At 46.9% G+C, this 23051-nt stretch overlaps 1 protein-coding gene across 5 annotated transcripts in view; it reads right to left on the bottom strand.

Annotated features, from left to right (window-relative positions):
- GAN (gigaxonin) overlaps positions 1 to 23051 on the bottom strand; it is a 96666-nt gene that overhangs the window by 33813 nt on the left and 39802 nt on the right. For 3 of the 5 annotated variants that reach the window (XM_042921008.1, XM_042921013.1, XM_042921009.1), the window contains 5 exons: positions 22637 to 22786; positions 21441 to 21577; positions 20605 to 20733; positions 11268 to 11377; positions 7113 to 11178 (listed from right to left, as the gene is read on the bottom strand). In XM_042921008.1, coding sequence (XP_042776942.1) covers positions 10997 to 11178; positions 11268 to 11377; positions 20605 to 20733; positions 21441 to 21577; positions 22637 to 22786 — 708 coding nt within the window. In that variant the 3' untranslated portion in view covers positions 7113 to 10996. Of the gene's footprint in view, positions 1 to 7112; positions 11179 to 11267; positions 11378 to 14934; positions 18047 to 20604; positions 20734 to 21440; positions 21578 to 22636; positions 22787 to 23051 lie in introns of those variants that run through there. The other 2 variants (XM_042921010.1, XM_042921012.1) reach the window with 2 other exon arrangements.

Genomic DNA, 23051 nt, shown 5'->3' with positions numbered 1-23051 from the left:
GCCTCGCGGCCTGGTGCTGAGGTAGAGTACGTGTGGCACCTCGAGCCCCTTCTCCCGGCTCAGGGAGGAGCCCCGAGGGCCTCCGGGCAGGCGTGGCGGGCGGGCCGAGCTGGGGCCCAGGGAGACTGTTCTAGCCTACAGCTGCTTAAGGAGCCTCCGCTGTGTCGCGGGCCGGGCCTCGGAGGGGAGGCTCCGGCCCAAGCTCTCACCCGGGAGGAGGGGGGGTGGCGTGGACTCTGGGAAGCTCCCCGGGGCCTGGGGGACGGGTCTGGCTCTCTTGCAGCCAGGGCCAGCTGGCTGTGGAAAGTGCTAGTCACAAAGGCTGGGTCAGGAGCTCCTAGAATGCCTTTTCAGTAAACACTTTTAGGCGAATGGTCTGGGGAACAAGAAGAGTTGTGTGTTTGTTTTTTCTTTTTCTCGCCTTTTTGAGATACATAATTTAAGCAGTTAAAACCTCCGGCTGGGACAGGCGTAGGATGAGGAGCAGAGGGCGGGATGGGAGGGGCAACCAGAGGGTGTAAACAGGATGAGATAACCTCTTCCACCTTGACCCAGTCTCTACACTGGCGCAGGGAGATGCGACAGGCACGAAGGGGCCTGTTTCCCCGGAGGCCCCACCAGCGGGGTCCTTGGGCGGCCGCGGCGGGTCGTGGGCAGGAGGACCAACACTGGTTCAAACAGCGCTTCTCAGTAAGCGAAGACCACTCAAGAAATGGGGAGAAAATATACCCAAGTGACAAGAGCACACAGACGGCTCCCTCACGAGGACGTGGGTGCGAGCCCCCACTGGCGCCTGTCTTTCTCTGTTTTGGGACAGATCTTTGCAAGGCCGGGGGTGGGGGCGCAGAAGAGACACGCAGAGTGAGGGGCCGCCTCCGTCTCCTCCAGACTAAGACTGCCATGTGCCTTCACAGAAGAGAGAGAGCAAACCACAGAATCGGATGCTTTGGAAATTCTTCTCAAAGGATGACGAGAATCCACCCCAAGGCTGCTGACTGCTCAAGCTAGAAGGAGCCCCAAGAGGTGGCCCAGCACACGAGCCCCCTGGAGAGCATCCCGGGCCGCGGGGTCACCTGGGCCCTGCTTGAAAGAATGCAATTTTACTCATCAGCTTTCTTAAATCTGCACAGGTACACAACAGATTTAGAGCAAAAAGTATATAAAAAGCAAGAATCGCTGTTCTGGATGACAGAGTGGTTTTAGGGAAATCTCTAGAACTAGGCCTACTTCTGAAAGCTCTCTGAAGAAGGCTGTGGCTGCTGGCCAGGGGCTGCAGCCAGAAGGCAGAAAATGGGCAGTGGGCAGGGGGGAGAGGAGGAGAGGGAGCACAGGTTGAAAATAACAAAGACTTTTGTCCTCAAAATCAATGCAGAAGTACAAGCTCCCCCTTCCCCACATCACTCACTCAACTGTTTACTAAGCTGTTCGTCTGCAAGGAGCTTTGGAGATGGTGCCCAATATCCTGCCACAGGTAAGAACCCTCTCACCGATGCTGGCGTGCTGTCAGTCACAGCCGCAAGGACTCATCCTAGGGGGCACTTTCAGAGACGAGGGCTCAGTACCGCAGAGGCCACCCATTTTTCCACGAGGCCACTCTGTCTCTGTGTCCACTGCTGGCCTGAGCCATGCACACCGGCTCGCTCTAAAGACATCCCCACAGGCCAGAGCCTCAGGCCTCCGGAGGTCCTGATTCCAGCTCCCAGAGCGCCTACCACCCACACTGCTGTCCCTTGGGGGGCCCCAGGCTTGCTCAGGTCTCTCTGATGGTGGCGCCTAGAACTGGCAGCTAAATGCAGTGGTCCAGGGGCCCATGTGGGGCAGCCCGTGGATGAAGGAGCAGAAGACGTCCTTTTCTAGCTACCAGCCCACTCCCCCAACAAACACTTTCTTTTTTTCTTTTTAGTTTTTTACAAAATTTATTATTATTATTATTATTATTTTTACTGTTTGTTTTTGAGAGAGAGACAGCACAAATGGGAGATGGGCAGAGAATGGGGGGGGAGACAGAAGACCCGAAGCAGGCTCAGTGCTAACAGCAGAGAGCCCGACACGGGGCTCGAACCCACGAACTGTGAGACCATGACCTGAGCCGAAGTGGGACGCCTAACTGACTGAGCCACCTAGGCGCCCCATAAAAAATTTACTTATTTTTTAAAGTAAGCTCTGTGCCCAACACGGGGCTTGAACTCACGACCCTGAGATCAAGAGTCGAATGCTCTACCAACTAAGCCAGTCAGGTGCCCCTATTCTTTTTTTTTTTTTTAATGTTTATTTTTTGAGAGAGAGAGAGAGAGTGCAAGCTGGGGTGGGGCAGAGAGAGAGAGGGAGACAGAGGATCCGAAGCGGGCTCTTCACTGCCAGCACAGAGCCCGATGTGCAGGGCTGGAGCTCATGAACCGTGAGATCATGACCTGAGCTGAAGCCAGATGTTTAACTGACTGAGCCACCTAGGTGCCACTCTTCTTTTTTTTAAACAGTTGGCTTGTGTTCACATTGTCAGTGATTCCCCTCCACCCCCCATCCCGTCACGTTTTTTTTCTTTCTTTTTCATTTAGGAACTATCTCCTCTGACCCTAGATACAAGACTTTCTATTTAGCCATGTATTAGACTGTAGCATCACTAAAGACCCTAACACCCAACACTTCATCCCTCCCAGCACTTTTCTCTGCCTTTTATACTTTTATACAAATCACTAAGAAAAAGAGTAAAAATGGACACTGTCACGGTACCGCAGAAGCTGTTCTCAGTGGCACTGTCTGGCATGGCTGTTCGATCCCTTTCTCGGCCCTTGTAGCCCTGTTTCTACTTCCTGTTTTATTCACAAAGGTACCAAGAATGACTTTATACAATGTCTTACATGCTGCTAAACCCGCCAGTCCCAGAGTGCGAACCGGAAAGGAAGCGATGTGATGAAAGGAATTAAGTAGCTCACTTTCTGCATCACTTTGTTAAATAACCCTTCTTTATCCGAAGGGGCGGAAGCTCTACCCACACACACACACACACACACATAGACACGCACACGAACACACGCACGTACCTGTAACAAATTCTATTTGTTTTTTTGCTTTAGTTTCACAGGGCATCCACGTTAAGAGAGAATAGGTATACTGATCTCAAACAGAGATCTAGAAAATATCCAGTTGATCTGACCAGGGTACTCTACTACTTGTGGATTTTAAGGGAAAAAGAAAAATCAACTTCGGTAAAGAATTTAAAGTATTCTTAGAGGGCTTCATGACGCAAATTCGGAACGGAGGGTTATTTAAAACAACTCTAAGTGGTCTAAGCACGCATTAGGGGATGCTGCAGCTCTACAGAACCATCCTGGGTCCAGATATTAGAGCAGTGGAAGGAGAGCAGCGGCCTGGGTCCAGGAAGTAAATCATTCTATCAACACGTACATCCATTTACTTGTAGGTCCCACGGTGGCAGACGTCCGAACGCGGAAGTGCCGAGGTCAGGACGCGCAGCGAGGGCACCGACGACCGGAGGCCGGGCTGGGTGGCCACGGCGGCCACGGTCACACGGTGGCGCCAGGCTCTCATCGCCCTCACGGCTCTGGTCCTCAGAGCAGCCCGAAGACGTAAACACCCCTGTCGTCCTACGTCTACGGGTAAGGAACTGGGCTTCAGGGTTAAAGGGCTCCCAGAGGTCACAAAACAGCCTTCGGTGCAAGCCCTCAAACCCACCTGTGCCTGGCTCCGGGGCCCGTGCACGCTCACAGCCACGAGGCTTGCTTGCGCAAGTCCATAAAGTGTTTACACAGGTTTTCCTCGAGATAATCGAAAGGAAAAGGCTGGGGCCCTGAAGCGGTAAGTGTCGGTTCTCTTGGAAACCACTTAGGAAAATGTCTCACGCCTGCTGCCAGACCCGCTGGTGCTGACGTCCTGTCATCTGGGGAGAAACTCTGCCTTTCACCCTCAAAAGCACAAGCTTAAAAACTAGATCATGTCGGAGGGTAACGGCAGTTCTGTCGCTAGCTTTTATCTGGTCTCTACGTTATTCCCGGGACGCTAGGTTTTTAGGAACGGGCAGAAGTCTTTTGGGCACCAGGGATGCTGGGTAATTCCTGTAAGAAACCGCTCCGGGAGGAGGAAGGTCTGACTGGAGGAATCGATGGGCCTCGGGGCGGCTCGCTCCCCTAACTTACCGACCAGGGAAGGCGACAGGCGCTGGCGAGGACAGAGCCCGACGTGCGCCGTGTGGAGAAGGCGCGTTCCACTGATGCTCAGAAAAAAATCCAATCGCTCGTGATTTTAAGCATCCTGCAGTTCTAAGTTGTTTGGTCAACCTCAACCTTGTCCTTTGGAAACACTTTCAGATTTCATTTTAAAACTCTAGACTGTCAGAATGAAAAGAGAAGAGGAATCTACTAATGAGCCTCTACTGTCATCAAAATTAAAAGATTCTCGGGAAACAAATTCATGGAAATACACTTAATAGCTCCTTAAACCAACCACAGTAGCACCTTAAGACAAAGAAAAACAGTAGCCCCAAGCATCTGAATTCCCACCGCTGGGTCAGATTACAGGTAGACACCTTCTCGGGTCTGATCCTAACAAGGATGGAGAGTAAGCCCTCTGTTTTACACAGCAGTGGTGTTTAAATATACTACTTTTCTACATCATGAAAACATAGCCTTTTCTAGACTCTTTAAAGTTCAAGTTGAGTTTCAAGTAATCACTTTGCAGCAGCTCTAGGAGAATGACTGTTCCTCCTGATTAAAAGTGCCTATTTAAAAAAAAAAAAATAGTAAAATGGAAAATAAGCCTTAGAGAATTGTATTCCTCAAGGCCGCCTGCTGCTGGCTTCCAGGCTTTTGTTAAAGGACAGAATGTGTTGAATTCTCCTAAATTGGCAGGGGGTCAAGCACAACACCACATAATGAGGTAGCGGAGAACAGAGTTTTTCCTATAAACACAAAGAACAAGGGAATAGGTGCATGTAATTCTCATCCAATTAAACAGGAAACACGATAAAGCGAGCTACGTATAGTCATATTCATACCAAGTTCACGGGTTTAACTGGAAAAAGTTTTACCCAAGGTTCTAAAGTATGCCTTATTTGTAATTGATAAGCAGGAACAATAAAAATAAAGTTTTAAAACCTATGAATTTTACTTAAATGCTAAAAAGTAAGGTCTAATAAATATAATTCGCTGACCAGAAAGATGAGCCTGTGTCTACTTGGGATCTGAATCATCCAAAGTGGCCACATATTTATACGGGTCATAAGAACGGGCGATCTTTCCCTGTGTGATCTTATGCAGCATGTATGGGCTACACCTGTGTAATTGCTACACCCAACCAACGTGGGGCTTGAACTCACGACCCCAAGACCAAGAGTCACCCGTTCCACCAAGTGAGCCAGCCAGGCTGCTTAACTTATCAGATATCTGATGTGATGAGGAAGGGAAGAAGTCTAAAGACCCAGTCACTGACAGAACTTCGGGGACAGAACTGAACATGAGCAAACCTTCCTCGACCGCATGCATTTAGACCAAAGAACACAGAATCTTAACTGAGCTCCTCAGATGTCATGTAAATGCATTGTAAAGGTGAGAAGTATTTATAATTAAAAACAGAATCACGTGAGAAACATGCAAAAGTTTTAAAAGTTTTACCAGTTGGCTTGCAAACAAACAATAGCAAACATAAGAGTTCAACACCACTGAGACTTTCCCACCAGCAGGCAGCAAAGCCTTGACCTGATTTCATGTCCTTCTCCAACCTGGGTAAGCAAGTCACAACCCACCTTTATACCATGCATCTCTATCATTTCTGAACTGGCTAGGAAGAGTACCTAGGGGTTATTAGAGAGCTAGCAAAATACTTCCTTCTACCTTCGAAGACACACTCTCTTCTCCCTTACTGTACACGTAGTAAGAAAAGATATATAAACGAAGTTTCTGCTCTTTAAGAATAAAAAGTGCTTTTCTGTCAAACACACTTAGTACTTCCGTTCTTATAACTTTAGTCAATTCTTAAATTTCCTATCCTATCGCTAACTGACAAAGAAAACCAAAGACCTTTCAGCTGATGTCTGTATAACTTTAAAGGACATGTTTGAGGGCTTACGTTATACCACAAATGATTATCTTAGGACTGAAAATACTTGCATGCCTAGAAAATTAAGCGATTGTCTCAGAGGCTGAACGGTGAAATGATAATACAAAGACCTGGCTTCTGCTTTGGGTTTCTACTTGCATGTGAGGTGGGAAATGAAGCCGTATCTCCTGGGCCTCAGAGACTGCTCTCTGTCCAGTGGGGCCACTGCACCCATCATGGAGAAGTGAGGATCACAGCAGTATGTTCTGGAAAACACCCAGAGGCACGTGTAAAAAGCAATCAATCCCAACACTAAATGTGATCAGTGGTATTAGGTGTGCTGAGCATAGTAGGGTCCTCCAAACCCTAAAGAACATATGGAAACCACAGAAGTGTGTGTGTGCACGTCGGGCACTTTGTGTGTTGTATCTGTACTAGTTTCTCACTCTAGAATAGGAGGCCAGCACATCTGCATACAAAGCCTCTCATTTAAAATCCAACAAAATAAATCACTCTTGGAGAGGGCTTCTCAATCCCACAAAGAACATCACTTTGATCACAAGGGTACTGTACTCACTGGCCAACCATTTCCTGACTACCTGCTGTGTGTCAGGCACTGGGGTTAGCAGACGGCCAAGACAGGGTCACTGCCCACGAGGAGTTTACAGGCTAGAGGGAGAGCAGCATGACAGCCCCCCCAGAAATCCAAGCAGAATCCCTAGGGGGTCCTCCATAAGCATTTGCTGATTAAACCCAGGGCAGCTTTTCTGTACAAATCCGTCTCCTCCCTTCCTGGCTCCCCCAAGGCTCTCACAGACATGAGGGGCAGCCACGGAACGAGAGAAAGCTCACACTTCCCTTCCACCAGGTGCTTTTTAAGGGGGTCCCAGCACCTTTTAAATCCATGCAGGGGTGCCTGGGTGGCTCAGTTGGCTGAGTGTCCGACCTCGGCTCGGGTCATTATCTCATGGCTCGTGAGTTCAAGCCCCGCGTCAAGCTCTCTGCTGTCATTGCAGAGTCTGCTTCTGGTTCTCTGTCCCCTTCCCCTGCTCAAGCTCTCTCAAAAAACAAACAAACAAAAACAAAACACAAAAACCAAAACCCAAACATTAAAGAATAAATAAATAAATCCACGCAAAGTGCCACCTCATTCTTTCCCCAGATATTCAAATGTCTCCATCTGACCACAGGAGGCATCTTCTAGAATCAGAAAGGCCAACAAGAAGGTAATACTGTAGCATTTTTAGCACTCCTTGGGAAACTTTTTGGTCTGGTACACGGGAGGAGGAACGTACCAAATGGAACCCCAACGGACCAAGGCAGCTGACGAATTTCTCTAAAAACCCAACTTACTACCATGAGTAACTGAGGTGACACAGCAAAGACAGCCCTATCTCTACCAGGTCAATATAAGGATGTGCTTCCTGCATATTGCAGGGAACCCCCCTCCCACCCATGAATTATAAAAATGGCACCCCAAAGCATCACGAAAGTGGTAGTACAATATAACAGGACACTTTAGCACAGGGAGTACACCATCCATCATCGCCCAAATATTCTTTTCTGGTTGCTGCGGTTTGAAAACAGCCTACTGTTACCTATCAACTCCTCACAGCAATGAAATAAAGAACTAATGAAAGAAACAAAGAGTTCAAAGATTTCCAAGGCCAAATCTTTACAGCTATATCGACTATACTAGTTGGTAAGCACTGTTTTAGTCCCACTGAAGGAATGCAAACACCAGGTAAAACTTACTATACAGACTACGACTCTATGAATATTTACACCCAACGTGAGTTGAACATAGTAGTATAAACTGAAGGGCCACAGGCTCAAGGATTTATCGGAAGCACCAGGAGACAGTAATATATGTAGTTTGGAACTACAATTTTAAAAGTAAACATGTATAAACAGACTTACCAAGTCACATAACACACACACACACACACACACACACACACGCACGCACACTCTGTCCCTCACACTTTTCCCTCTCACAGGATAGAAGCACTAACACACACTCACACACACACACAAAATGAAAAACAAAAAACAAACCCCCAAAACAGCACTTCATTTTAAATTAAACACTTACATGTTTGAAAAATCTATATTTGGATGTTAAACAAACAAACAAACAAACAAGCCTACTTTAGACTGTAGCCTACGAGAGATCCTTTAAATATTCACTGACTCTAACCCCGAAACAAGTTTCCTTCTGTTGGCGGGATAATGAAAATAAATTGCACTTCCCCCAATGATATTCATTTAAAATTTTAACATCTATCCTCAACTGCCTATTCCAACCTACGCCTGGTAAAAGTGCCTTACGGAAAAAGAAGTATTAAAAATTTATCGAGAAAAAGATGTTTCAAGGCATAAGTGGAATGTTAAAACAAACCTGCATGAAATGACTTAAAATTTATTTCACAATACTGAAGTAACTGTCATTTACAAAAAAGTCACGATTAATTTTGGAGCCTAATAAAATTAAATATATTCCTACCCTTCAGCAGAATATTTTTATATTTATATATAGGAAAATAACAGTTTGGCACTTAGCAGTTCTTGTTGGTTATTGCATCCCGTATTATGTGGCAAATTTATTTTAAAAAACATCATCTAATTTCTGCAGCTACCGTGTCAATGAACTGAATAAAAAACTAAAAAAGAACTGTTTTTATAAAATGAATTGACTAAGTCATGCAGGCACTGATAATATTGCAACAATATTGCAATAACCCACTCACTCCTCAACAATGAATTGTCTCCTTGGAGAGGCCTGGTGTGGGAAGAATTATAAACTTCAGAAATTAAGAGAATGGCTTATGAAGAGAATTCAGAATTAAGAGAAAGCCTGCCATGGCTTTCACAGGACATCCGTTACTGCTTTACTGTATGTCAGATGCAACTTCTGAAGGCCAAGGTTCTGTTCTGTTCAGGAGATTTTACCAAAGAAAATTCACTTCTTCAGCAATTTGTTTCCTCTAAAAAACGAGTATCTAGCTGTCAAAAAAGAAAGTCTGCTCTCTTTTGCAGTGGCCGCGTAGCTTGCTTTGATGAGAAGACATCCCAGGTATCACTGGGACGGTGTGCGGACGACAGCTGACTGGTACACGATTCAGAGGAAAAAGGCCGGCTTTGCTTTACGTCTCGAATTCGATTGTGTTACGTGAATGTGTGGCAAATCTGGCCCGGGGCCTCTGATACAGAAGATAGACACCTCACGCCTTCTTTCAGCAGTATCTTCTCCACACACAACATTCTTTAGAACCCCCCCCACCCCGACAAGTCTTCCTTCAGCAACGTTTACAGCATTGTACTGACTCCTAACAGATGTAAGAAAAAAAAACCACAGATAGGAGGTTACCCTTTTTTCTGTTCACGGTTGGGGAAACACAAGCGAGGTTTCCTATGCATGTTAACAGCGTATAAGCATTCCATCTAGGAAGTTTCTAGAAGAAACTCCTATTCTCAAATGTATAAGCAAAGGATACATTGATACATTTATTAATCATTAAGACAAAATACTGCTTCTTACAGCCATTTACTGAGGGCGGTGGAAACTGTAGAAAACAATTAAAATTGAAGAGCTCTGTATTAAATTGATTAGAAACCTGATATTACATAAAATTCAAATTATGATGTAATCAAGCACTTTGAAGTCCCCGATTTCACACTAAGGTGGCATAATTCGAATGGAAAACAAAGTATCTTACAAGGTAAGTGCTACTAATGACAGATTTTCTCCCCGCGGTGGGAAGTGCGGCAGCACGGGGAGACAAGGGAAGGTGGGAGAGTGGAGAAGCAGAGAAGAGATGAATTCGCTCTACTATGAACAGAATGAAATTAAGTTGAGGTAGTTTTATTCTACCAGCCAAACTTTACTTATAATGTAATTTGTCTAAAACTCTTGCTAGTGAACGGCATCGAGAAAATTCTGCTACAAAGACTAGATTCTTAATGCAGGTTCGCGCTCTAAGACAGGTTTTCAATCCGAAACAGTAGTAAACGAGACTCTGTGTGCTTTCAGACAGATTAAAGTTTTTTGATCCCTACATATTTTGTCTGGACAGCTTGTGCAGTCACAGCAGACCTTGGTCACTTGTCTGACTCGGGTCTTTGTTCTGTAACATCCCTTACTCTGCTAATCTCCTCGTGTTTACAAAATGGTTCTGGTTAATTGAACAGGAAGAACGAACGGCACGGCACGGGACCCTTCACAGCTCCGAGAGAACTACCCCAGAAATTACGGCATGACGTATCTAAGTTAACACAGAAGCTAGCAACCGCCTTTAAACTCGCACGAGGGCTGCAACCTGACTCATTAATTTATCGAACCTTTAGATTACTAAGATAGAATGTCATGAGAGAGAAATTTTATCTTAGTTTCAATTCATGATAATATAGTTTAAAAAAGATTCTGAGGACACAGTACTAGTAGTAAGTGGAGACTACGTGGCCCAATCTAACATCTTAGGCACAAACCTGAATCTGTCGGGCGGGGTTAGGCATGGTATTTCCTTTCAAGTGCAGCAGGAACGCAGTCTCGGTGTGTTTGGATACGTTGATTTGCATATACGGATTTCTGTTGTTTCCCCCAGCCAGGTACCGGAACACAGCAGTCGCTCGGAAAGGAGTCCCCTTCCGGGAGAATGCACCTTAGTACGCTAACTTCGCTATTTTACATGACCCCGATTCCCACTTCCCTTTGCCTCTACCGGATAGTTACTCCGTTCGTCTGCAGACACATCTACCTGGAGGAACGGATTCCTCCAAGGGAGCTTTTTCGACAGTCACGGGTTCTCCGCGAGAGGAGCTGAAGCGCGGGCTTCTAAGCGTTACAGTAAAACCACCGGAGATACGCTGCCACCTCTGGTCCCCTCGCAGAAAGCCAGGTTATGGTGCGCCGGGTCAGGAGCTCTGCCTCCGCTCTGCCGCCTCTTCAGGGTGAATGAACACGGATACGGAACAGGCCTTGCTGGAGCTGCAGGCGGAAAAGCTTGCAATTTGCAATACGTAAGGCTGCACAGCCGGTGCGGCGGAGGTCGGACGGGAGGAGCGGTTTGGTATGGTGCCACGTCCCCGTGCTTCTTTTAAACTCACGCACGTAGTCGTAATTGGTACCTGAACCACGAGAAGCAGCACAGGTGATACAACAACACGTCTTGGAATCGCCAGAAACAGCTCCAGCAAAATCGCCGTAACGTGCTTACCTGTATCGAGATCTCCGATAACATAAATACTGGCTCCTATGGGGACAGCTCCATAAACAAAAGAAGAACTGGCGGGGATGCATAAATTCTGGTCGTTAAGGTAGATCCACCTGAAAACGAACAGACAGACAAAACGAAGGAAGTCAAGAGGATGAGGTCTAGGAAGACGACAAAGGTGGTTGGCCCGTCCAGAGGACAAGGCGCCGCGCCAGTTCAGCTCAACCTGCTTCCCCATTTCCTTCCTGTCACTATGGATGATACCTCATTTTGTCCGTTCTAGAACGGCACCCACTTTGAAACACAAAGCGTACGCACTTTTCAAACTGCTTCTTTGGCTCGGCAAAACGTTCCCGAGACTCAGTACCCCGTGGCTTATACCATACTTTGTTTCTTACAATTTTAAGTGGTTTTCCATTGTATGGATGTACCAGAATTTGTTTATGCGTTCCCTCGCCCGTGTTCCTTTGGGTGCTTTCTGGCGTTCAGCTCTTGTGAATAAAGCTGTTTTGGACACTGGAGTGTAAATCTTCTTTGCGGATGTTATGTCACAGAACTGGTTATACAGCTAAAGCTGTATTCCACCGGGTAAGGAAATGCCGCACCGTCTTCCAAAGTGTTGTGCCATTCTCCGTCCCAGTGAGCAACATCTGAGGCTTCCTATCGCTGGGGATTACTGCCAGCTCTCGAGAATGTGGGTCTTTCTGATTTCGGCCATGTTCGTGGTGTGGGCTTGCGGGCTTCCCGGAAAAGAAGGATGCTGGGTGTCTCTGTGTGTGCTCACTGGCCATTTTATCAGTCTTCTTTTGTGAAATGTCTGCTCAAAGATTTGCTCATTCTTAAAACTGGGTTTTCTATTTTCTTCTTGAATCGTAAGATTCTTTGTGTTTTGGGGATACAAGTCCTTTGTTAGATACGTAGATCATGAATATTTTCCCCGGCTTGTAGATTATCTTTTCATGTTCTTAATGGAGACTTTTGAAGAAGAGTTTTTAATTTTGATGAATCACAATTTATTCTTTTCTTCCTTTCTTTTTCTCTCTCTCTCTCTCCCTCCCCCTCTCTCTCTCTCCCTCTTTCTTTCTTTCTTAAAGGTCACGCTTTCTATGTCCTTCTAGGAAATCCCTGTCTATTCCAAGGCCGCAGAGGTTTTCCTCTTATGCTTTCTTCTGGAGACTTCACAGTTTCAGCTTTTACACTCACGTCTTATGACACATTTCAAGTTGAATTTTTGGTACGGAATTAGGTAGATGTTCACTTTCCTTCCATGCAGACCTCTAATGGCTCTAGTACCATTTGCTGAAGAGACGTTTCTTTCCCCACTAAATTGTCTTGGCCCTTCTGTTGAAAATCAATTTAGGGGCGCCTGGGTGGCTCAGTCGGTTAAGCGTCCGACTTCAGCTCAGGTCACGATCTCGCGGTCAGTGAGTTCGAGCCCCGCGTCGGGCTCTGGGCTGATGGCTCAGAGCCTGGAGCCTGCTTCCGATTCTGTGTCTCCCTCTCTCTCTGCCCCTCCCCCGTTCATGCTCTGTCTCTCACTGTCTCAAAAAAAAAAATAAAAACGTTAAAAAAAAAAAAAAAGAAAATCAATTTAATAGCCACTAAAAGGACCCAGGCCTCTAAAAAGATATGGCTGATTCCCCAGGCGAGACAGAAAACGCAAGATGAGCCTGGAGTGCCTTGTGCGCCTGACAGGAAGTGCTTAAAGGACGGGGTGTGTCCGAAGGACACAGAGCTGACAGGAAGGCATTCCCAGTGGCCAAAGCTGGAACGGTTGAGCAACAAAATAAAAAACGATAGCACTGCATTTATAACTCACAGAGTTGCGCGGTGTCCCAGCCAAAAATGCGTAACCAAACCTCAGCTTGATCATGAGAAATCATCAGACACACCCAAATTAAAAGACATCCTATAAAAACACAGACCAATTACCTTCAAGAATACCATGGTCATCAAAGGCAGGGAAAGACCAAGGAACCATCGCAGACGAAAAAAGACTAAAGAAACACATCTGAGTATGTTGTTGGATCCCACATGGGATCCCAGAGCAAAGGGAAAAGAGATTAGTGGATGAGCTGGTGAAATTCGAATGAAGACTGTATTTACTTAACAGTGCTGTACCAACATAAACATCCTGATTTTGATATCTGTGCTATGGTTACGTAAGATGTTAACATGAGGAGAAGCTGGGTGCATGGCTTAATGCAGACTCTATTTTTGCAACTTTCCTATCAGTGTAAAACTTTTCCAAAATAAAAGCGTTTTTCTTCGTTTGTTGGTCGGTTTGAACACCACCACCACCAACCATAGATTCTGCTATATAATGGCATTCGCTTAAAGTGATTGGACCAAACAATTTCCCTTTAATAGCTAAAGACATAGCTGCGGGTGTAGCAGACCTCATCAGACCCCGGGATTGTATCTAAGCCCTTAAGAACTACCACGTCCAGGCCTACACTCGTTACTGGAGCGCAGGGCGTATGGACGTTATTCCTGTATCTCCAACTCTGTGCTATCGAGTGTCCAGGAAGACGGCGGCTGAGATCCAGCGCATCTCCGTGTTAAATACAAATGTGAAACTGTTTCACTAAGAGCAGCACTTTCCTTTCAAAGAACTCTTCCCAGATTGTTACAAAGCAGCAGCTTCCATATTTGGAATTCTAAGAAGCACGGACCTTCCGAGATCACGTAACCACTGCAAAGCAAGGCTAATGTAAGGCTGCCAGAGTCTTAAGCCCTTCGTGCAACATTTGATTCATCTTACATCGGAATGGTGACTGGTACCCAGCAGTTTGCTGGGACTAGGAATGGTTTGGTCCCTGCTCCCAAAATGTCTCTAGGAAATAGGGAAACGGAAACATCCAAGAGCTCTCCCTGAAAAGTAAAAATGGGGACCTGAACAGGCCTTTGAAAGAAAGTGTCTGAAAACGGCAAACTACAGTAACTGGCTTATTCACATTTTATGTCTTCAGGGAGAAACATCACTATTGAAGCCCTGACATTTCAATTCTTCCCAGGCTCTGAATCAAATGAAGCCAGTGAGTGTCCCCAGGCCTTGTCTCCAGCTGCACCCTACATCCAGGACCAAGGCCAGCGGGGAGGCACACGACCCCTCCAGGCGAATCCATGACGGGGCCATGTGTATCCGCACGAGGGTAACCGGCACTGCTGACTGAACATCTGTGACTAGATTATTTACTGAAAAGCACATCAGAACACAACAATATTTTGGCATAATTTTGTAGAGTTGAGAATCTCACATTATTCCTCCCTGGAATAATTAAACAAAGCTGAGGCAATCGGTCTATGTAGACGATCTACCAAATTTGGTCCAAAGCGGATCAATGACTCAGAGTTCCTGGGTTTCAGACAAATAACCCTAGGTGATCTATTTCATATAATGCGGAGGCTTCAGATGAAATAAAACTGATACAAAAACTTAAGTGCATCGTGTATTTACCTGCTGCTTGTAAAACGGATATAAAACGGGCACCTGGGTGGCTCAGTCGGTTAAGCGTCCGACTTCAGCTCAGGTCATGATCTCACAGTTCGTGGGTTGGAGCCTTGCATCAGGCTCTGCGCTGGCAGCAGGGAGGCTGCTTTGGATCCTCTGTCTCCCTCTCTCTCTGCCCCTTTCCCCCCGAAAAAGACACATTAAAAAAAACAAAACAGGAATAAAAGGCATACGGTTTTGCCTTTCTTTCTCTGCCATCTAGCACCTCGTCGACCTCGGACAATTTAGCTGTCATGTGTCAAATGCAGAGACCAAACACCCCCACTGACATCGAATGACCTGTGGGCATGAGCTCAAGTGGCCAGTGTAAAGTGCTTTGCACAGCGGCCAGCACCTAGCGGCCGTCCCAGAGTGATAGTCATTTTTGTAACGGACAGGGCAGTGGTATGCCTTTAGTTACAATGTTTTCAAACACGGTCTTATGAGGACTTGAGGCTGCAAGGATGGTCCTCTGCTAACTTAGAATGAGCAATGTCCCCTGTGAAGGAGACTTCAGAATATAGCCCGGCTTGTGGCAGTGAGCTTTAGAGAGAGCAGGACAGGAGGGAAGGTCAGGGGAGGAGGGACAGTGAAGAGGGGAGAGGGACGGGCGATCAACTGGAGAGGAAAAAGACAGAGGGAGCTTTAGTGAGGTTCTGCTTCCAGGAGGGAGAAGGAAGCTCTTAACAAGCTGATCCCCCTGGGAGAAAGCAGGTGCCATAAACTTCGGGCAAGAGACCAAAGCCACTGCCCGACGGCTCTGGAGACTAAGCCAAAGCAGGCAGATTTGGGGAAAGAAGGTGAGAGTCGAGCACACAACCCCAGGGAAGGAGCCTGCCAGTGGTCTGGCAGTGTGGGCCAAAGGCAGCCTTGAGTCCGTGAGCCCGGAACCGTGAGAACTTGAACCTGAGGTGGGCCTCCAGAACTGAAGACGGGCTCGAGCGGCTGTGTGCAGCAGGTGTTACAGCCGCCAAGGAATCCTACCAGGTGCGTGGCTGCTAAAACTGTCAGCACAATGCTCTGACAGCACCAGAAAGGACCTCGGGGCCCCGACAACGTACCATTCACGATGTCCGGGACGCAGCCCAGAATTACTCAACCGACGAAGAGCCAGAGAAAGGAGGACCCATTCTCAAGGGAACAAACCATAAACAGACACCAACTCTGACGTGCCCGGGGTGCCGGGATGATCTATCAGGTGGGGACTTGAACGTGGCCAGAGTAACTACGCTTGAGAGAGAAAGGGAAACACGCTTCCGAGAAGATAGGAGATTTCGGCAAAGAAAGGAAGAAATCTAAAATTCTACCTGAAGAATCTGGCAAGGGAAGAGCAAAACAAACCCAAAGTAAGTCAAAAGAAGGAAATAGTACATGAGATGAGAGCAAAACACAGTGCAGAAAATGAAGGGCCTTGAAAAGATGAACTCCGTGTTGGGCTTTGCCAATAGGGGGCGCCGGAGGGACCGCGAGGCCAGGTAGGGGAAAGGGCTTCTTTCCCGGGCTTGGTATGCCTCTTTCCTTCCTCCCGCGGGCTGCAGGCAGGAGGCCCGGAGGTGCTTGCCCTCAGCAAGGTCCTCTGCCACCCAGCAGGCCGCTTCCTGCACACCAGCTCTGCCCCCAGCTCCCCGGCGTCCTGCACGCAGTGGCCACGGAGCACCCTTGCAGGGTGGGGAGGCCTCTTCCCAACATGCTCCTTCTTAGGGTACTTCCCTCAGCCCTAAAGATAGTAGTGGCTGCACTGCCCAAATTAGCTATTTCTGCACTCCTCAGAGCTCTCTTTCACCCATCGGCAGTCAACTACCTCTTACTAGTGAGTGATCGTGTGAATTATGTCTTCCCTGTTCAGATGACTGGTGTGGTTTCTGCCCCTTGACTGGGCCACGGCTGAAACAGATCTGGTCAGGAGTGCGGTTCACCTCCCGGTGTCTTACAAAGGCTACTTCCTAACCATCAGATTCAAACAGCATAACGCCAAGGGGCAGGCCAGTAGGATGTCTTAATGGAACACCAAGATGATCAAAATCTCCCCGGACTAAAAGAGGGCAGAGAGCAGGGCTGACGTGGCTCTGAGGCCAGGCAGTGCAGGGGTACCACTGGCCCTGCCAGGCAAACTGCTTCTGGGAGTCCTTGCATATCGGTATGAAGAAAAAGCAGAAGCTAGGTCAACAGCAGCATACCAAGGCCGGGGACCGCATTGCATAGGGACACAACATCCACATAAAGATACTACATCCGGGACTAAGTCTGTGATCCGTGTAACCATCTGATTATGTTTATGAAAGCACACGGCTGTTGTCCAAAATCCACCTGCCTTTTCTACCTTTTAGGCGAATTAAGTGGGGACGTGAGAGGTAGCCCCACTCTTGCATTTTCAAGTCTTTGATGGCGGAACCAATTTCTGTCAATTGCTCAAGGGGACAGAACTGCTTCCGGTCTTCCGTCGTGGTAGGGAAGGAAAGTTACAGCGGACTTCCCTTAGCCCTTCTTACCACAATGGCCCCGACCCCGCGGGAGAACCAACACGGGATTCCGCCAGCTGTTAAGTAAGTCTGCTCAACTACACGTTCAGGGATCAAAACATGAAACCGACAGCCCTTGACTTCAACAGTCACCATGACTGGTCTATAGAAACCAAAGGGGGGCATCCAGGCTGAACGCACGTGGGGAGGCCGTCAAACACAGGATGCGTAAAGAAGGGGGCTGGAGTGCAGGACACAGAAGGAAGAGACTGGAAAAGGCTGAGCATTTCTCTTAACCTCAGAGAGCGGGGAACCCCAGCAGGGGGTACACACTACCATCTCTGTTCGGTAAGCAGTGGGGAAATACCAAGAATTTCCAGCGGGAGACTGCAACGACCGAAGTCCGATTCATCTTTCAAAAACACAAATAGGGAACAAGTACAGGAAACCTGGTTAGAAGGCTAATGATGCTACACACAGGGCGGCACGGACACAGTGGGGCGGGAGCAGAGAAATGAAGGCAGGTGATGTGGAAAATATGCCAGAGTCTAAAAAAGGGGACAAGACTGGGCGACGGATGAGAGGTGAAGCACAAGACAGAATCGAAGATGAGCTTTTCTGGGTGTGGGTAACCGGGAGGGTGGCAGGACTAGTGAGGGAGCCGTGACACCGGGCGCAGTAGTAGGGGATGCCTGTCATTCTGGATTCACGAAGTGGCTGCTACGACGTGGCACGAGTTAGGGCAATTTCTTTGCTCTCCTTCAAACAGTTTTGTTTTTAGTCAGAAACACAGAAAATACGATATGGCATTTTTCCAGGAAAGTTTTAACCTAAAAATAGGGAACAAAGACAGGAAAGACAAGAGATTACTTAAAAACAATAAATGTTCTCCAATCTCACACAGATTGCTCATCTGGCAACAGTTTCCATGGTATGCAAATATAACATACTTGGAAACATCTGCTCTGTTGAGAAATAAACTCCTGCTATATGTAACTTTCTTCCTGTAGAGATTTATGGGAAAGCCTGTGTTTTAAGGCCATACGGTGTGGTGGCTGGAAAGGTGACTGTGCGGCCAGAGTGCCTCAGTTCAAATTCCAGCCCCACCACTTGTGAGACCTGTGTGTCTTCGGGCACATTACGTAACCTCTCTGTGCTTCGGTGTAAAATTGGAAGAAAAGGAGCACCGATACTCAGAGGGTTGCTTTTTGAAGACCGAATGAGTTATGAACGAGTTAATCCACGGCACTTACTGTTATGTATATCTCTAGTGTCACCTAAACAAGTAAGAATCGTAGATGTCACACTGACAAGAGAAATTCAGCTTTCCTCATTCTATTATTTAAAAACGAACACTGGCGGGTGCCCGGCTGGCTCGGTCAGTAGAGCATGTGACTCTTGATCTCGGGGTCTTGAGTTCAAGCCCCACATGGGGCCTTGAGCTTACTTTAAAAACTAACAATGCACAGGGGTGCCTGGGTGGCTCAGTCAGTTAAGCACCTGACTCTCGATTTCCCCTCAGGTCATGATCTTACAGTTTGTGAGTTTGAGCCCTGTGTTGGGTTCTACGGTGACAGAATCCCTGCTTGGGATTCTCTCTCTCCCTCTCTCTGTGTCCCTACCCTGCTTGTACATGCATGCTCTCTCTCTCTCAAAATAAGTAAATAAACATTAGAAAACAAAAAAACTTAACATTGGACAGCTTAGATAGAAGGAAACTAACAATCCCTGAATTTACTTGGAAGTGCTTTTAAGTAGCAAGGAAGGAGCCATACTCTTATGTCTAATACTTACGAACCGAAGGCAAGTAATACACTTACATTCAAGCTTATCAACTATAAATATAAAACAGCCTGAAAGAAATATAAAGGTTCTAGTGATTTATAGCATATCAAGGACAGACTGAGAAACTGTGTAGCCAGATTTAAGTCCTATAAACCAACAGGGACAGGGAAGAGTGAGGCATCAGCGGCCTTAATTACCCCAGCAGACAAGCGGCATCCTATACTCACGCTGCCTAAACAGTAACTCGGTCATCACGAAAAAAGTGCGTGTCAGTATTTTACCAGAAATCAAACGCACTGACCGGTGCTTGTAAGTCAAGTTGAGCAGACAGTCTCAAGATTCAGTCGGGCAGGAATTAACACAGTACTTTATACCTTGGACAGTCGGCCCTCACAGTAATGTATCAAGAGAAATGTAGAAAGTCTTTGAAATTCTGCCCCCCCCACCCCCCACCTTAACCCCACAGCAGACATTCTCTCAATTGCTCTCAAACTTTGCCTAATAAATTTTCCTAACACTGTCTATTCCTGTAATTGAAGGAGGGAAAAAGGCTATGCAAATATCCTGAATATAAAATACGTTAAAAGTTAGGTGACATTTATTTCTATCTCTAAAGTCTTGGAAACTGCACCTTGTTTGCCCTAATCTCAAACAGTAAGAAATTAAACGCTGCATGATAGCACCCCCTTCTGGTAACACGGTTGAAATCCCGTAACAAGACGAATTTTCCCATGACCTCTAGGATTTGAAGGGAATAGTCCTGTTTAGTGGCTATCACAGTAAGATGTGTGAGAGGCGAGAAGGGGAGGGGGCGGGTGGGAGGGTGCCCGCTCTACAAGACAGGTATGGCAACCTATCAGACGCTTGAAGACTGACACCACACTTCCATCCACAGAACCAACCTTCCATTGAGCAGCTGACACAGGTAAGGTGTGCTGCTGAAGCTAAGATCCAGAGCTGGCCGAGCTGAATCTCGCCCCTAAGAACCTTAGAGTTAACGACTGCAATCCACGAGACATGAATTGAATGTCCCGGCATCACAGACTGAGGAACCTAAATCGGACCGGGAGGTGTGAGAAGGCTTTCTCCGGGCAGCAGACCATCAAGCACAGTCTCGGAAGAGGCCATATTAATTGGATAAATATTGGAAGGGAAATTTTAGGCAAAAGGAATAGTACAACAGCACAGAGCTGAGATCATCGTAACGTGTTTGGGGGGAAAATGCTGCTCGGCATGACTCAAGCAAAGCATCTGTGTTGAAGACTAGCAGAGAGAATAGACAAAGGCCGTATCATGCTAGGTCATACATGCTAGGTTAACGAGTTTAAACTTTAAAAGCTATAGCTTTCTTTATAGCCAAAAATGATTTTAAGTAACCAAGGATCGAGGTCTGATACAGATTTCGGAAACACTTTTCAATGGTTTTAAGGTTAGAAATACTTCTGAAGTCAGACTAAATATCTAGTGGGCATCAGGCATATGTCCTAAATGGATGAGATAATTCAGTAAAGAAACTTGAAAACCAAACTAAACAACTCTAAGACATGACTTTGAAAGCGTAAAGGAAAAGTTGCAGAAGTTACGTGAAACCGCTCATAATTACCTTTTAAACTCATCGTGGTAGAATTCAGACTTGCAAGTGACCATCTCACTGCCCTGGATGTCTTCACGACTTCTGACTCCCCCAAAAACATACAGTTCCATGGCAACTCCACAGGCCACAGCTCCAAATCTGAAAGACCACACAGAGCATATCAGCTATTGGATTTACAACCTGTGGTTGTAAATGGATTGATTCCCTAACTCCTCTTATGCTTGTTGTAACACCATGACATACGGGGTTTCATGAATATGTGGGTCTTCCTTTTTAGGAAATGGATTATTCATTGACTTTTTAAAAAATTTATTTATTTATTTATTTAATATGAAATTTATTGTCAAATTGGTTTCCATACAACACCCAGTGCTCATCCCAACAGGTGCCCTCCTCATTGCCCATCACCCACTTTCCCCTCTCCCCCAGCCCCCATCTACCCTTAGTTTATTCTCAGGCCTTAAGAGTCTCTTATGGTTTGCCTCCTTCCCTCTCTGTAACTTCCCCCCCTTTCCCTCCCCCTTTATTTATTTTTGAGAGAGAGAGACAGAGACAGAGAGAGTGGGCGGGGGAGGGGAGAGACAGAGAGAGACGGAGACAGGATCCAAAGCAGGCTCCGCACTGTCAACGCAGAGCCTGACGTGGGGCTGAAACTCATGAACCATAAGATCATGACCTGGGCGGAAATCAGACGCTTAACTGACTGAGCCACCCAGGTGCCCCTCATTTACTTTCAGAGAAACCAAATGCCAAGTTACTTTCAGAGAAACCAAATGCCAAGTCAAGACAAAGGTTCATTTGAAAGAAAGGGGGGATCTACAAAGTCCACGTCCACGCTCTCCTACCTTCTCTCTTTTAGCGGACAAATAGCAGTCCACTGCTGGGTCCTTGGGTCGTAACATTCCACAGATTCGAAGAGTTTTCCATATGATCCTCCACCCATGGCATAGATTTTCTTTTTCATAGCTGCATAGCAGCCAATCTGAAAGGAGAAAGCAACAGAGGGGAGGCAAGACTGATTATTCAAGTTAGACAAAGGCTACCTTTAGTCTAGAGGGCACCCTAGGGTATCTGGGAAAGGATCTGACTTTTAATAGTCAAACTATGGTGTTTTCCAACCTCACAAACACAGGATTTTAAAAACGAGAAGAGGAGGAAGCACACATACTGTTTGTCAAACTCCATCTAATACTGTTACACTGAGATATACAAATACCCTAAGTTTTTAAAGTTTATTTATTTATTTATTTACTTATTGAGAGAGAGAGAAGAAGAAGGGAGGGAGAGAGAGAGAGCACATAAGTAGAGGAGAGGCAGAGAGAGAAAGAATCCCAAGCAGGCTCCGCACTGTCCATGCAGAGCCTGATGCGGGGCTTGATCTCACAAACCGTGCGACCATGACCTGAGCCGAAATCAAGAGCCGGACACTTAACAGACTGAGCCACCTGAACCACCGGGCGCCCAAAGCCTAGTTGTTAAGGGGGCTTTCCAGGCTCTCCATTCTCCCACCACTCTTCGAAGATTCCAAGATTTAGATTCCATCTTGAATGGATGTCACTTAGTTCCTGCTCCGAAGTGAGCAGGGACCGATAGTGGGAACCCAGCACTTGAGCTGTAAATACCCACGGAACTGCCCGAAGGTCTGGCGTGATCAAGAGCCCCTCCGTCCCACACCAGGGAACGGGGGCCGTGTCTTCACTCTACTCAGTCTGCAACGGAGGTTCTTGCCTGCAAACTGTGTCTCCTCAGGCCTGAACAATGATTGAGAAAACAGGTCTGGAAGACCTGCTCGCTTCCTAGGACAGCGCCCTCGGGACACATCTGGCAAGCACGGGTGTGGACACCGCAGGGCCCACCATCAGGGTGAGCACTCACACGCTGTCCTGGCGGACGGCTGGTAACAGAGGCGAGCCACCGACAGCGACAGAAGTTCGCGACACTCGTTCTTCTAACGCTGTTGATCCTACTAAAGGGCGTGTGTGGGAAACGAGCAAACGCTAACTTTAAAACCCAACGAGTAATCCCAAGACGTGGTTCTCACCTTTCTAACCATGGTCAGGTCAGGTTGCTTTGTCCAGGTTTTAGAATAAATGTCGTAGCGCTCCATGGAGATCAGCTCTTTCTCACCGTCTTCTCCTCCTAAAATGTACAGCATTCCATCTATCTCCACAATTCCAAAATTATGCCGCGGCTGAAAAGACAGCAAAGGTCTCTGCACACGGAAGGCCAACTGCCAGACTGAAAGCAGGTAGCCACACGCTATTACAAATTACAGATACCATGATATTCCAGAGTTCCAGGCTCAAAGCCTTCCCTCTCAGATATTTGTGATTTCGCTGGCAGCTCACCCTTCTGCCACAACAGACAAAGAACCCCCATCCCAGAGCGATTCCGAATAAGGGAACCACCCATGTGATAAATTCACTGGTAGAATCATTATTTCTCACTCGCCGTGG

The sequence above is a fragment of the Panthera leo genome, chromosome E2 (genome assembly GCF_018350215.1).
Source record: "Panthera leo isolate Ple1 chromosome E2, P.leo_Ple1_pat1.1, whole genome shotgun sequence".
NCBI classification, from domain to species: Eukaryota; Metazoa; Chordata; class Mammalia; order Carnivora; family Felidae; genus Panthera; species Panthera leo.
The sequence above is the reverse complement of the archived record's forward strand: the minus strand, read 5'-3'. Positions and strand labels throughout refer to the sequence as shown.